At 43.8% G+C, this 14,860-nt stretch overlaps 1 protein-coding gene across 2 annotated transcripts in view; it reads left to right on the forward strand.

The window, feature by feature from the left end:
- The first annotated feature begins 1,010 nt into the window (after nt 1-1,010).
- Nucleotides 1,011-14,860, forward strand: part of sema3d (sema domain, immunoglobulin domain (Ig), short basic domain, secreted, (semaphorin) 3D) — a 360,181-nt gene continuing 346,331 nt past the window's right edge. For both annotated transcript variants that reach the window (XM_041202541.1, XM_041202540.1), the window contains exons 1-2: nt 1,011-1,135; nt 12,476-12,670. Coding sequence is in view for 1 of the 2 variants with exons in the window: in XM_041202540.1 (XP_041058474.1) it covers nt 12,523-12,670 (148 nt within the window). In the remaining variant the exon portion in view is untranslated. The remainder of the gene's footprint in view (nt 1,136-12,475; nt 12,671-14,860) is intronic.

Genomic DNA, 14,860 nt, shown 5'->3' on the forward strand with positions numbered 1-14,860 from the left:
GCGGGTTCAACTGTGGCATTCAAGAGGGCATTAGGTGATTGTTTAAATAGAAGCAATGTGTAGGGGCACGGGGAAAAGGAAGGGGAATGCTCATTCAGAGAGCCAGTGTAGATATGATGGGCTGAATGGCTTCCTTCTGCACCTTAACAAGCCTGTGATTCTGTGAAGTGTACAGTGGAAGGTTCGCCTTAAATGTCAACATGTGAAGCACTTTGAGTAACAACAGCAGAAACAGCTTCCCCTCTGGGATTTGTAGTAAGAAGAAAAACCTTTGTTACTGGAATACTGAAATAGGAAATGTTGGAAGTCCATGGCTGATCTATCAGCATAAACTGAGAATGAGAAAGATTATTCGATGTTTTGAATTGTTCACAGAGCACCTGTTCATTTCCAATATTCGGTCATGAATGCTTTTTGGGGTTGTTTCTCCCCATCAATTTTCTGCCCCACCAACCCTTTCTCACCGATAGGCATTGAACCCAGACTGGGCTGAGATGAATGCACATTTCACTTCAAAATGTATCAACGCTGAGTTGGGAGTCATCAGCTGTAGATCAGGAGCAGGAGCGTCTTCATGAACTGAGGCTAATCATACTTCCCCCCCCCATTGCCAGCCCAATTGAGATTGACCACCCAAACCCTGCTCCTTTCTAAAACAAAAACAGAAACAGAAATACCTGGAAAAACTCAGCAGGTCTGGCAGCATCGGCGGAGGAGAGCACAGTTGACGTTTCGAGTCCTCATCACCCTTCAAAGGGTCATGAGCACTCAAAATGTCAACTGTGCTCTCCTCCGTCGATGCTGCCAGATCTGCTGAGTTTTTCCAGGTATTTCTGTTTCTGTTTTTGTTTTGGATTTCCAGCATCCGCAGTTTTTTGCTTTTATCCCTGCACCTTTCTAGTCTGTACAACTGTGTTTGTTACTGTGCAAACCCGTCATGCCTTTGGTGAAGTGCAAGCTGTTCAGTGTGTTTGCAGCTGATAGGAGGGACACTTAGTGCAGGATGCGATAGATACCGTTCAGTTCCCCCTGGACAGCTGGATGAAGGTTGCCTTGCCAGAAGCCACAGCAAACAACTACGGAATTGCCCTAAAACTTGAGTGCCAGGCAGTCAAATCCACCAGCACCTTGTGAAGTGAGTGAAAGAAATAACGTTAATCATTACTCTTAAAACCTCTCTTAGGAATCAAATTATTTTTACTTTAAAGCAACTTTTTATTTTTAACAGATGTGTGTACCTCATAATTGTTTCCTATTGCATATATTGGTAGTGTAAAATATCCTCTAGAATTTGAAATAAAGAGCCTCTACTGAGGAAAACAAAAGCAAAGTCTGCATGGAATATAAAAAAAATATACTTAATCTCAATGTTATTTTATTTGAATAGGTTAGGCAATTCTAGATCAGTTACCAGCTCCAAATCTTCAGCTGAAATAGAACAATAGATAGAAATGAGTGAATTAATTCTGCACTGAAATAGTTGGGGAAAGCAGCATGGTAACTGATCAATAGGAATTAGGTGGCAACACCAGACTTTCCTGTTCTGAGTCAGTGGTCGTTGCTAGATAAGTGTGTACTTGCGTAATTGTTTTGCTTTTGTTACCAGCCGTGTGCAAGTGTCGCACATGTATTGACTTACCAATCAGCAAATGAGAGTCATCGTAACTGGCTGCAAGTAAGCAGCCATTCTTAAGATAAGCTCAAGCAGCAAGAATGTAACAAGCAGTGAAGGGTGGTTGTGGAAAGATAAGACACTGTAACTACAGGAGATGAGACTATGACCTTCCTGCTTTCAGCTGCAAGCTATGGGAGCATTGCTTCCAGGAGCTTCTTGAAAGCCCCAACCCACCATCGCTATACACAAAGCATTTTCAATGCCATTTAAGGAATAATCTGGAAAAAAACTCACAAAATCATATATTCCCCCCTTACTTTGGCACTCAGTCCTAAAGTTAAAGGTTTTAGCTGCAATATAGACGGATGGAATTTTCACATTGAGTGCAAATGACAATCCAGGTGAAAGCTGTGTTCAAACTTGCAGGAGTTTAACAAAACAAAAACAGAATTACCTGGAAAAACACAGCAGGTCTGGCAGCGTCGGCGGAGAATGATTCAAGTTTTTTTCACTCAAGCTAATTTACATAAACAGAAAACTGATCATGAACCATAAGGCAGTGTCTTGCAATGCAATTTTATTTAAAAATTGTATTAAAAATATTTCTTAATATATTTAAGAGTTAACCTGGTGCAGTTAATTAATATAGCTGAAAGTGAGTCTAATCACAAAAAAAACTATTTTTATTCAGTGTGTTCCCTGTTGCAGAGTGCAGAGGTTACATTGGGTTACCTGTGTGTAACCCAACTTTAAATAATTGAAAGTAACTTTAAAAAAAAATACTGAACCATAAGGCACAGATTTAAGATGATTGGCAAAAGAAGCTATGATGTCATGGAGATCTCTTTTACATAGCAAGTGTTTAAGGTCTGGAATGCACTTCCCTGAGAGTGTGGTGGAGGCAGGCTCAGTTGAGGCTTTCAAAAGTGAATTGGGTCATTATTTGAAGAGAAAAATGTGCAGGTCTATGGTGAAAAGGCAAGAGAGTGTCACGAGGTGAATTGCTCTTTCAGAGAGCCAGCACAGACACCATAGGCTGAATGACCTTCTTCTGCACTGTAACCATTCTATGATTCATTTACTAGTTTAATTTACTTGTTTACTGGTTGCATTTTAGTCAGTTTCTTAGTAAATTAAGATTTTTTAAATTTTTCACAACATGCCCAGTGGTGTCCTTATGCCAAAAATTAGCTTAATTTTAAAAACCTCATCGAAGGTCAAAGAAACAGGTGCAATCAGTGGAACCTCACCATGATGATTAACCCGGTCTGGTGAGTCAGGTTTTGTGAATTGGAATGGATTCCAATGCAATGTGTTTTTAACTATAGCATAAGGAGCACTGGAAATGCACATAAAATGTGATGAAATTGCACCATCCATTTTGGTGGTTTGGCTGATTTTGGGTGAATTGTGTAGGAACTAGTGGAAGCACTATCCCAGTCTACTTTAAGATACTGGGATTATCTACACCTGAACAGGGAAGGCTAAGGGAAGATTTAATTGAGGTTTTTGATACAGTGAATAAGCTGGGAATAATGGTGAGGTCTTTAATTGAAAACGATCATTCAATGAGAGAGGTCAGGTATATTGGTGCTTATATATGGGGAGACAGTGGCATAGTAGTATTGTCACTGCACATTTTTCCTTTTCAGATAATGACTCTTAAATGCCCTTTGAACAAGGGCATTTAGGGATGGGCGATAAGTGCTGACCTAGCCAGCGGTACCCACATCCCATGAACGAATAAAAAAAATGCTTCATCACAGGGAATAGGGAAAATTGGAGTGGTCACAGAATAACAGACCAAATCACTTCCTCCTGTGCTGTAGATTTTGATTGTTTTATATCTGACAGTGTTCCTTTCCTTTCTAAGCATTCAGTGCATTTAGCATCTGAGCCTTTAGAGGATCAGCTAGATTTTAGATATAATTACAAAAGATTAACAATCTAATAATTATTTTGCTGCAGTTGACTCCTGTTCACTGATTAAGAATTTCTGATAAGAATTTGCAAATAAAGATCATTAATACTTTGCTTCATAATTTATTGCAGTAATTTTTCTTAATGCAAGATATTTTATAATGATTGTATGAGATGTTCAGGATGATTCCGGTCCTCCCACTGTTCTTGTGTTTGTTCCCCTAATATAACATTGACATTTGACTTTAGAATTGAACACTGAATTAAATTGAAATCCTTATAATTTTCACGAGAAGAATTAATCACGTTTGTGAGCCTTCTCTGACTTAACCTTTCCCGGGTAGGAAGATCAATTGAACAGTCTATTTAATGACACCATGCATAAGCAACACGCCATAATTTAATAATATGACAGAACATTTTGACATAAATGTTTATTGACAAAGGTCATCACGCATTTCACCATAATGACTGTTAACCTTTAACTGAATTATTTTGTGTGTTATCTCCAATTTAATTATATTTTTATTTTCAGCACATTTTCAGAACAATTTCCATGCATTCCTCTTCAACATCACACCCCTAATTTCATAAATCCACCAAACTACGTCAAAAATATAAAATAATAACAGTAAAATGTTCTTGAATTTCTGTGGTATCCAGTAACATTTCCAGAATCTTGTAAAGATATGATTACTAGCACCTTTAGTTTAAAGTGGTGCCATTTTTAAAATATGGAACCATTTGAGAAGTACTGAAAATTAATAATCTGGATCCCTATTATTTCACCTATTGTAAGAACCACTTAAATCGCGTTGGGAGAGGGATGTGTTCTCATGATGAACAACTTTCAGCATTTTAACTTTTGCCAGCACAATATTGCATAGTAATTAATAGATTGATTGTGATGTAACCTGAACTGAACATGTAACTGATGTGGTTTTTATGTTCTATGCATACAATATCCTTAATGCTTTTTATTTCCTCATGGTCAGTGACTGCCTAAAACACAACAGCTAAGCCATAGTTTTTAACATGGTCTTATAATATTGTTAATCAGTCAATACACTTGTGTGATTGCTTGTAACAGTTCTTCAGAAGTATCTGAGGTCTTCATTGTCACTGTGTTGCTTTTATCGCACATCTGTTTAGTTTTAAGTTAGTGCTTCTTCCTGTCTAGTCGTAAATAGCTTCCGATTTGTCAGGAAAGCCAGCAGGCTTGCCAAGTTTAATCGAGAGTTTAAGTGACACAACCCAGGACAGGTGCTCAGTGCATTGAGAGGGTGCTCCATTGCATTACTGTTTTGACTAGAGAACCTGCACACTAGCTTTCTAGTGAAACAAATGCAGTAGAACAGCCAATTTGCACAAATTGTGATTAAGTGTCAATCATTAATGCCACAATGTGAAATAGTGAATGTGAAAGTAAACGAGCAGAGATTTGTTATAATAGATTTTGAAGGTATTGGGGTAATTTCAACTGCATATCACAAGTGAGTGTGTAAAGTTTTAATATGTGTTATGACTGAGTAGTTGGTAAAGCGGAGTTATTTCAAAAAAATCCCAGAGGGAAACTTTAAACAACTGTCATAACCTATAATTTTAAGTGTTATGTTTAAGATGCAACTCTAAATTCAGGAATCATACCAGTCCTCAAGAGGTTTTATATTAAGCTAAATAAAACATTTTATTAATTTATACAGTTTAAAATATATACACATGGCTACAAATTACTACAATCATAACTTTTAACAAATTCTCAAACTAATCTCCAATAAGACAACAGCAACCCATAGGCTTAACCAGACCCCAGGCAAAGCATTTTCCCCTTATGAGTTTCACTTTGGTTCCTGTGGAGACAGTTGGAGGCTTACAGCTGCTTTTGATCTCATATTGCCTCCAGTCTACACACACAAAACTGCTGGGGGAGAGTTTTCCGGTCGGCGAGCAGGAATAGGGCCCACTTGCTGATGCGTACAATGACGCATGGTGACATTGGGTGGGCGTCTCAACAACACCGCGCGCCCACTGAACTGTCAAAGGCCTACTAAGGCCTGCTAAAAACTAATTAAAATAGTTACATGAGCTGCTCATCCAACCTTAAGGTTGGCAGGTAAGCGAAGAGCCCAGGCGGCCTTTGCATTTTTCACGAAACCTCATCCATGGGCGGGACGAGGTTTCATGAAGTGTTTAAAACTTCAATAAAAATTTTCAAAAATATTAATTGACATGTCCCAACTCATGTGATGCTGTCACATGAGGGGACATGTTTTAAAACTTTTAATTTCTTTATTTTGATTTGTCTGGTGTCTGGTTAAAACTTAAACAAATCTCCCTGTACCTTAGGGAGATCTCTGCGCTCTTTAGTGTGCATGTGAAAGAGCACAGGGAACCACTCAGGGTATCCCCTCCCCACCAGCCGCAGAGGGAGAGCTCAGCGTTTCCAGGCGAGCGTCATGCTGGGTGGACCTTAATTGGCCTGTCCGCATCAAACAGCGGCATACATCCGATCGGGGGCGCCTATCAGGTTCACTCTCGCTCCCGCCCACCCCCGCACAACCCCCCCCATCAATGTGGGGTGGGGGGGGGTGATATTCAGCCCCTGAAGTTATACCTAGCGCAGCCCATTGAGTGTAAATTCTCATTGGGCAGGATCTTCCGGTCAGCGAGTGGGGGCGGGGCCTGCATGCCGACACGTAAAATGTCGTGGGATGACACCAGGCGGAACTCCCGATGTCACCCCGCGTCATTTCCATTTTCAGGTCGGTGGTGGTGGGGGGGGGCGCAGCCGAGTCAGATGCGCACTCACCAACCTGTCAACGGCCTATTGAGGCCACTGAGAAACTAATTAAAGCCATTAAAGGACCTGCCCGTCCAACATTAAGGTCGGTGGACAGGCCGGGAGCCCTGGCGGGCTTCAGAAAAAGTATCAAACCTCATCCGCGGGCGGGATGAGGTTTCTTGAGGGTATTTAAATTTTTATTAAAGGTTTCACTAAAAGTTACGGACATGTCCCCAACTCTTATGACAGTGTCACATGAAGGGACATGTCAGGGAAATTTTTTTAATCATTTGTATTACAAATTTTAATTCCGAGCCGATCTTCCTGAGGCAGCTCTTAGTCTCAGGGAGATCCATGCGCTCTTTCATGCACATGTGTGAAAGAGCGCACCGTTGGCTGTGGGAATCCACCCCCTGCCCACACAGGGAGTGCACAGCGCTTCCAAGCAGACATCATGCTGGGCAGGCCTTAATTGGCCTGCCCGTGTAAAGTGGCAGCTCCTGCTCGCGCCCACTTCCGTACTCCCCCCCCTAATGGGGGGACAATTTTTCCCATTGTCTCACCAGCCTCTTTGAACTCCAGCTTTTAACAATAAAACCCCTTTCATAGCACCAATTTTATTAGTAACATAAACATATTGCTTTGTCTCTGCTAGATAGGTGCCAGCTTTTACACCCCACTCCTTGAATGCGCTATTCAAAAATTGTAAATGCACTCTACTTCTCTGTTTACATCTCAAAATTAGTACACATCAAAGCACCCAGACTAGCTGACTTTAATCCAACTAAGGCACACCCACTGAATAAACCTCTACTTTAAAAGAAAAATATTTTCCAATAATATTATGTACATTAATAGCTTCATGATAATGTGCACCTACAACTCTGGTCTCTTGCCAATCCCCCACTTCCTTCACCCTCACTATTGGTGGCATCTAGGCCTTAAGCTCTGGAACGTCTTCATCTTCCCACCTTTAAGATGCTGATTAAAACTTACCTTCTTTAACCAAATGTTTGGTCACCTCCTCCTTTGGCTTGGTGCCCGTTTTTGTCTGATAATATTTCATGAAGTACCTTGGGGGTTTTGCAATGTTAAAGGTGCTATATAAATGCAAGTAGTTGTTTTCAAGACAAGGAATAATTTTGAACTAACCTCTTGAATGGAAGGAAATATTGTGCAGTTTCCTTAACGAATGCCTGACCCACAATACCTGTTTCAGTATCCAGAGACAGCTTGAAAGTTACCTGCAGTGAGTGAGTGAGTGAGTGAGTGTTTTGTGTCTTTTCAGTTGGTCTCTGTGTAGGAAGGTTATGATTCTGTGCTTCAAACCTAAGGTTTAAGCACAATCTGGGCTCATGTTCCAGTGGGTGTTGCATTGATGCAGAGATGTCAGCTTCTGTAAGGTAGGATGTTAAACCAAAGTCCCATCTGCCTGTTCTGTGGTTCAGGCAGATGCCTTGGATTTAACAACATTGATGAGAGAAAAGCAGGGAGTTCTCCCCTTCAATCAACATTACCCCCCGAAAGCACAGATCAACTGATCATTCTGCTCATGGTTGGGATGTGAATATTCATAGATTTTTTACGTTTCAGAAGGACAGAAAGGAACAAAAAGGAGGTGGGGTAGCTCTGTTAATGAAGGATGAAATCAGGGCTGGGGCTTTCTGCCCAGCTGACAGCAGGGGGGGTGGGTGGGGGGCTGTCGTGAAACCAGTTTACAATCGTCCACTCTGCCCTTCAATGGCAGGCCATCTTTCCCACTGCCCAACATTGGGAACCTAATTTCAATACTTTAACATCTCCTTATAAGCCCTGCTTGCCAGAATCGTCCCTCCACGTCAAATTTGCCGCGCACATCGGAAAACATGCCGGCCCAGAACACATCTGGGCAAGTGTGACATGCAGAAGTCGGGATTTATTGTCAGGGCCTTGCTCAGATTATGGACGTCCGAGGGCACCACCTGCTGGGTGGATCCTCATGGACATGGCTCCACCATGAAGCAGCTCACAGAAGGTGGGAGGCCTCTGTTGATGTCTGGGGTCTGCTTCGGGACATCACAGCCTTGGCAATGGGCTGCTACAGATGATCAGCGAGGGGGGGGTAGAGGAAGGTCCAGCTGCGAGTGGGAGAGGAATGTTAATCGCTGGGGCTTGGGGGAGTGACGAGGAATGTTGAGGTTTGATCGGGAGTGGAAGGTGTACCGGGGTGGGCGGGGTGGTGAGATTGGGAAGGGGAAGGGAGTATGGGTAGGAGGGTGTAACAGGGGAGAATGCAGCAACTGGGGAGATAACTGTAAGTGGGAGGAAGGCTAAGGGAAGGAGTTCAGAGGGGCGAAGGGCTTTGGGGTGAGGAAGAAATTCGACGGGGGGAGAAAGGAGTTCAGAGGGAGGAGGGAGTCCAGGGGCAGGAAGTAGTCCTGGAGAGAGGGGAGTAAGGAGGGGGATGTCCAGGTGAATGTGCAAAGGAGGGGTCTGTAGAGTTAATGACTGCCCCCTGGGGACTGAACTGAGAGTGGGCACGGTAGGAGACAATGGCGAGTCTGAGAGAGGGAACAGTGAGCAGGAAAGGTGGGAGGGGTTTGGTAGGCACTCAGAGGCAGACACGGACCCTGGGGGTGGGGGAAAGAGGATGTTGGGGAGGTCAATGTGGATGGGGGTGGGATTCTTAGGAAGGCAGGGAATGTGCATGTTCACCTGGACATCCTGGAAAGAAAAGGGTTCAGGTTGGTAGGTGGAGAGGTGGTAGGTGATGCCGGGGGTCAACAGTGATGGAGGAAAGGACTTGGGTGACTGGGGGAACTAAAAACAAACCTTACAACAGTGCTTCTGAAATCAAAAGTGAGAGGATCCTCGTGTTGGGTGGGTACAGCTGCTACATGGGAGTGTGATCAGTGGGTGGGTGGAGATGCAGGTCAGCTCAGATGGACAGCTGAAAGCAAACCCCAGCAGACAGCACTGAGAATGTTCGGGACATTGGGATGCGTGTGATGGAGGAAGGCAGAAGGCTCTGTGTGCGTGGGAGAGGCTTGCACGAGGCTCCAAAAGGCTCTGCCACACACACATTCTCTCTCCAGAATCACCCGTGGTCCCGCTGCTTGCAGTTGACGTGTGAGATGGGTGGGGCGAGGAATACAGGGGAAGGACTCGCACAGCCTGTTAATGAAGCTGAAAGACACCATTACACATTATTCAGTGAAGGTGAATATATTTTCAGATTATGAAGTGAGAAATTGTGTTCACCTGTGCAACCACTTGTGATCAGAATTTCTACACTTTTCTAGACTTAACACTTCTTCTAGGCGCTGCCCTGACATCCGCAGCAGGGGTGGAGACAGCCTGTGCAATGGTTGGCCCTGTTGCCTCTTTTGACCTCGGCACGGGTCCTCTGGAGAGCCGAGGCCTTGAGGGCCCCGGCTGGCTTTGGCTGTCCTCCTGTGGGCCAGTTGCTCCCTCTGCAGTGACAGAGGATGAGGTTGAGGGGGTCACAGGCAAAGGGGTCTCGGAGGGGGAGGACAGCCTCTGAGATTCCTGAGTGGATGACTCAGGGGAGTCCCGCTGCTGCTCTTCCTCCCTTCGGGTGTCCAAGCCCCTGACTGACTGTTGAAAGGAAGGAGCACCTGGAGAGACCTTGAGGTGCCCCGTTTTCCTCTCGCTTTGCTACTGCAGGAACTTACCCATGGCTCCCGCAATGGAGTGCAGGTCTGCACACATCTCCATGTTCTGCTGGACCAGGGTCTCTGTGGCAACTGCCGTCCTTCCCATGGAGATCTCCATATGCGCACATGTGGGCAACACTTCATCAGAGAGCAGGCGGACGCACTCCTCCGACTCGCATGCCACTCTGTTGAGAGCTTCCAACAGCTCTGCCTGATGTTCCCCTGCCTTCTGCTGACTCTTCACGATGAGTTGGAAAACCCAACCCAGAGCTCATCATCTGACTCGGACTTCACAGATGCCTCTTCCTCAGCAGTGCTCCAAGTATTGAGGAGCTCTGCTTAGCCTGCCTCCTCCTGCTGCAGACATGAGTCCACGCGGTGACCACCAGACTGTGAACCTGAGCCTGCTCTAGATCTAGGTCCCACCAAGGTGCATGTCTCTGCAATGGTGCAGGGTGTGGGTAAGCTCTGTGACGGGTCTTCTAGGCTGCTTATTTCCAGCTCTTCAATGGAGGAGGTGTCCTCTTGGCTGGAGGTGAGGATGTGGATGGAGCTGAGGGACTGGCTGGCTGAGGGTGTCAGTCACTTGGCAGAGCTCCCTGTGAACCAGAGTAGAGATAATGAGTGCATGGCAGCAGAGTCAAAAGCAGGAGAGAGAGACACTCACAGTTGCGTTGAGAGAGTGAGGACGTGATGCAGAATCCTCAGGTGGCTGTTCACCACTGACCTCACCATCACTGCAGGCACACTGTCCATATCCTCACCAGTCAGCGTGATGGCACACTCCTCACAGTGAGTGAGGGGCCTAATGTGGGCCACTCCAACCCTGCTCTGGGATCTCTCCCTGCTGATGTGAGCCAGCTTCTCCTGTATGAAAACAGATGGGGAGAGTGTGAGCAGGACACATGGCACTGTGTGGAATGTTTCTGTGGTGAGCGGAGCCGTGGACAGGAGGAGGATGTGAGCTCCAGAGGATATGAGCCTGATGGAGATGTGAGGGTGTGTGTGAGAGTTGGTGGCATTGTCCCTTGAGGTGTGAGATCCCTATGGATGTGTGATGGGTTTGTGAGTGTGTGAGTTGAGAGTGATGAGGTGGTTGACTTACACAGGTGGAATGTATGAGACCATTCATCCACTCTTGGCACTGCGTGGCTGTCCTCTTTTGCAGGGCGTTGGTGCTGACCACCTCTGTCACCGCTTCCCGAGCTGGATTGGTGACCATCCTTGCTGGTCTTTGCCCAGAGCGGGTGTTGGGGACTTTGCGTTGGGGCCTCCATTGTGTCCAGTAGGCACTCGAGAGAAGCATCGGTAAATCTGGGGGCAGCCTGTTTCCTCTCTTTGGCAGCCATCAGTTCCCAGCAGCTTCTGATCCCTTGAAGAGTGCTAACTCTGTGCAGAGGCAGCATTAAAGTATGGTGCCCAGTTTACCAAAGGCCTGGTGTGATGGTGGTGCAGGCGAATCAGAGGCCACCCCGCCAATGACCTGGCGTGCTTCCCGGGAATGCCTTATTAATGTGGTGGGATTGGGACGATATGGCGTGAAAAGCTGCCATTGCAGCCGGGAGGTAAATCATCCTTTTACCTGCCTGCTATTGCACTCAGTGCAAACCTGGGATGATTCTGCCCTGTGTCTCCGCCATTGTTATTGTTACTGCTATAAGGTTTACTTTATCTTCTTTTCAGTAACGCTTAATTTTTACCACACTCAAATCTGTCCAACAATTCAATACAGTGCCATTTCTTCTAATGCTGCCCTTACACACCTGAACAGGACATTAGAGAAAGCCTTCTGCCTTTCTAAATTCAATCTCAAACCATTCCTCCTTTGTTGCAAACATGTTGGCCTTTCTTCATTTTGTTAATATCTCTGTGATTAATGTTCTTCTCAATGTTCCACTTTTTGTTCTTTCTAAGCTACAAATGCATTGTTCTGCACATCTCCTCTGCATCTTCACTGTGTTGAAACCAAGCCTTATTGAAACATCCAACAACTCATTCCAATCCATAACTTCAAAACTACGGATTTGTTTTCTTTAGTCCTATAATTTTTGGGTGTGTTGCCTACTGTAACCGCTCTTCACTTATCTTTACTATTCTTTAGCCTTTGTGACTCTCTGTACTATTGGCAATGGCCCTTCATATTGGGCTCTCAACAAAGTAAAATTGTGGCTAATGTTTTCTAAATCAGGCTACCACACCCAGTTTTAGCAACCGTCAACCATTTCTCAGGTGAACACTGCAGGGATTGAACATTAAATTTTCTAATCTGTCTACTTTAGTACTAGATTATATGAAGATAGTAATTGAGCTATTGAAGTGATTTGAATGTGTTCTTTCTTTAACTCAGTTATTTTGTTTCTACTTGTTTTGACATTTTCGACTCAATGAAGTAATGAATTTAAACAATCTTAACATTGTTGATCTTAGGGCTTGAGGTTCAGTCTAGAGGTGTGAGTATGTTTATTTTTATATCCTTTTTACATTTCCTTTCTCTTGTTACAGAAATTCTATTGACACAAGAATCTTAATTGTTGGTTGTGGCTTCATTGATGCAAGCAATGTGGAAATCACCGAGAAGTAGAAGTCCCGAACAGCTCCAAACCTGCCGGTTGCTATGGAGTTTCCTTTTACTATTAATTATTCCACTTACAGAAACATGGAAACAGAATCTGCCCAGACTCAAGCTTTCTCATAAAGGTAACAGTTGGAAAGAGGCTATTGACATGTAGGTCTTGAAGAGAAAAGAATCTTTGAAATGGTATTGTCTGAATGTTTTAGTTTGTTTTGGATACTGAATGCAAGAGCTCACTGCTGGTATTCACACAGCATTAAAGGTGATGTGTTTATTGGGCAACTTTACCACAGGAAGTTTCTGAAGGTTCAGATGGCCTGAGGGTTATTTATAGTTGTGCATTCAAAGGGAAGTCAATGGAAAGGTCCTCACTCATGTGTTTGTCAGAGAGCCATTCAGTGCAATGCTGGATTAAATTTAATTGCATTACACCTTGTATTGAAACTAAGCAGTTTAGCTCTCTGCCTGTTGTGCAGCATTTATATGACAGCAAAATGCCAAGCCAGCAGCAACACAACTTTGGCACCAGCACCGTCATGTTGAGACACATGTCTCTGGTGGCAAGTAGTTTCTTATTGCTGCTGGATGTCACCAACATTTTCTGTTTGAAGCATCTCTAGGTGGCAACATAGGTAAATCTGTAACCAGAAAATGAAAGTCACATTTCTTAAACAAGACCACCCTGCATAATTATATTTACTTCACTCTTGCATTCAAAATGCAATAACTTGCAAAATGCAAATACCTTTAATGTAGTAAAAATGTTCCAAGGCAATCTACAGGAGGAGGAATCAGCTAAAATATGACACTGAGCCATATAAAGAGATATGGGTTGATGGCTCAAAACTTGGTCAAAGTTTGTAAGTTTTGGCCTTCGGTGGCAGCCTTCGGTCCCGTAAATCGATGGTTTGTGCTGTGGTGCTCGGCTCCATGTTAAACATCGCCTGGTGTGTCTCAGGAGCCCCACTCTGGCATTGCTGTCTCTACTGCATTTACTGCAGAGGAAGACAATGGCTGAGAAGGTGAATGATTCATTGGCTTTCATTTTCTCTGGACCTTTTCTCAGCCAGCTGAGCTTTTTGTTTCTGCTCACCTCTTCCAGTGCCAAACAGTAAGCCTCCAGAAGTCATGTCCGTCAGCGACTGTCTCCCAGTCATCAGTGTCAAGTCCACTATCTCCATATCTTGCTTGCAGCTGTCCTTGTAACTGAGGTATGGACAATCAGGAGGTCATTATCCAATGGTCAGTTCATTGTAGGTCTTTGGGCATATATCAATCATCCATTTAATGCATGTAGGTTTTAGGGAGCAGCTTAATGAAGGAAAGGGAGATAGAGAGGTTTAGGGAGGGAATTCCAGAGCTTTGTGCCAAGCTGATGGCACAGCTGCCAATGGTGAAGCAAAAATTGGGGATGAGACCCCAAGAGGCCAGGATCGATGGAGTGCAGAGATCTTGGAGAGTTGTAATCTTTCTCAAAAGAATAAGCAGGGCAAACTGCAGAGCAGTGGGAGCTGACAGGTGTAGAGGAAATAGAATTGTTTGACTACAAAACTGTTCTTTAGAATACATTTACTTTAAAGAACTCAAACTTGGTTGAATATTTATGATGGTATTATACTAAGATATGCTTATTAATGATTACATAGGTCAAAAAATCTGAACATTCTTCAATATATTCAACTATGCATGCTGTGATTCAATCTTAGTCAACAACAGCTTATTTATATAGCACCTCGTAACATGTTGAAATGTCCCAAGGTGCTTCATAGGAACATTATAAAACAAAGTCTGGCACTGAGGCACATAAGGTCGGTATTAGATCAGATGGCAAAATCTTGGTCAAAGAGGTAGGTTTTAAGAATGTTTTAAAAATAACTGTCAGATATTCTTTTATCCGAGAAGTTAATGTGTGTTTGAAATATTTGATGTGGTAAAAGAAGATGTGAAAAGTAGATCCCTGACTGAAGATAATACACCTACAGTCATAGGATGTTGCAATACAGAAATGGGAAACTGGGTCCAGCAATGTTGTGCTGGTATTTACTCTCCAAAATGTGACTGCAGTAGTCAAACTCTCTCATTTGCTTAAAATCTGCTGATTGGATTGGGAATTGCATATAGAAAGAGTGAACTAAGTGACTACTGCAGCTGAGTTGAAATTCTGTACCTGAATCAGAATAATGCTGCGATCAGCTGTGCAGTTTTCTTGAGACATCTTTAGTTTTGAACCAATATGCAATTGTGTAAAGTGCATGTCTGCGTTTTTCCATCTGTCATTTCAAAGCACACTGCTTACAGCATGTTTATCTGCATAG

Source organism: Carcharodon carcharias, chromosome 13 (assembly GCF_017639515.1).
Source record: "Carcharodon carcharias isolate sCarCar2 chromosome 13, sCarCar2.pri, whole genome shotgun sequence".
NCBI classification, from domain to species: Eukaryota; Metazoa; Chordata; class Chondrichthyes; order Lamniformes; family Lamnidae; genus Carcharodon; species Carcharodon carcharias.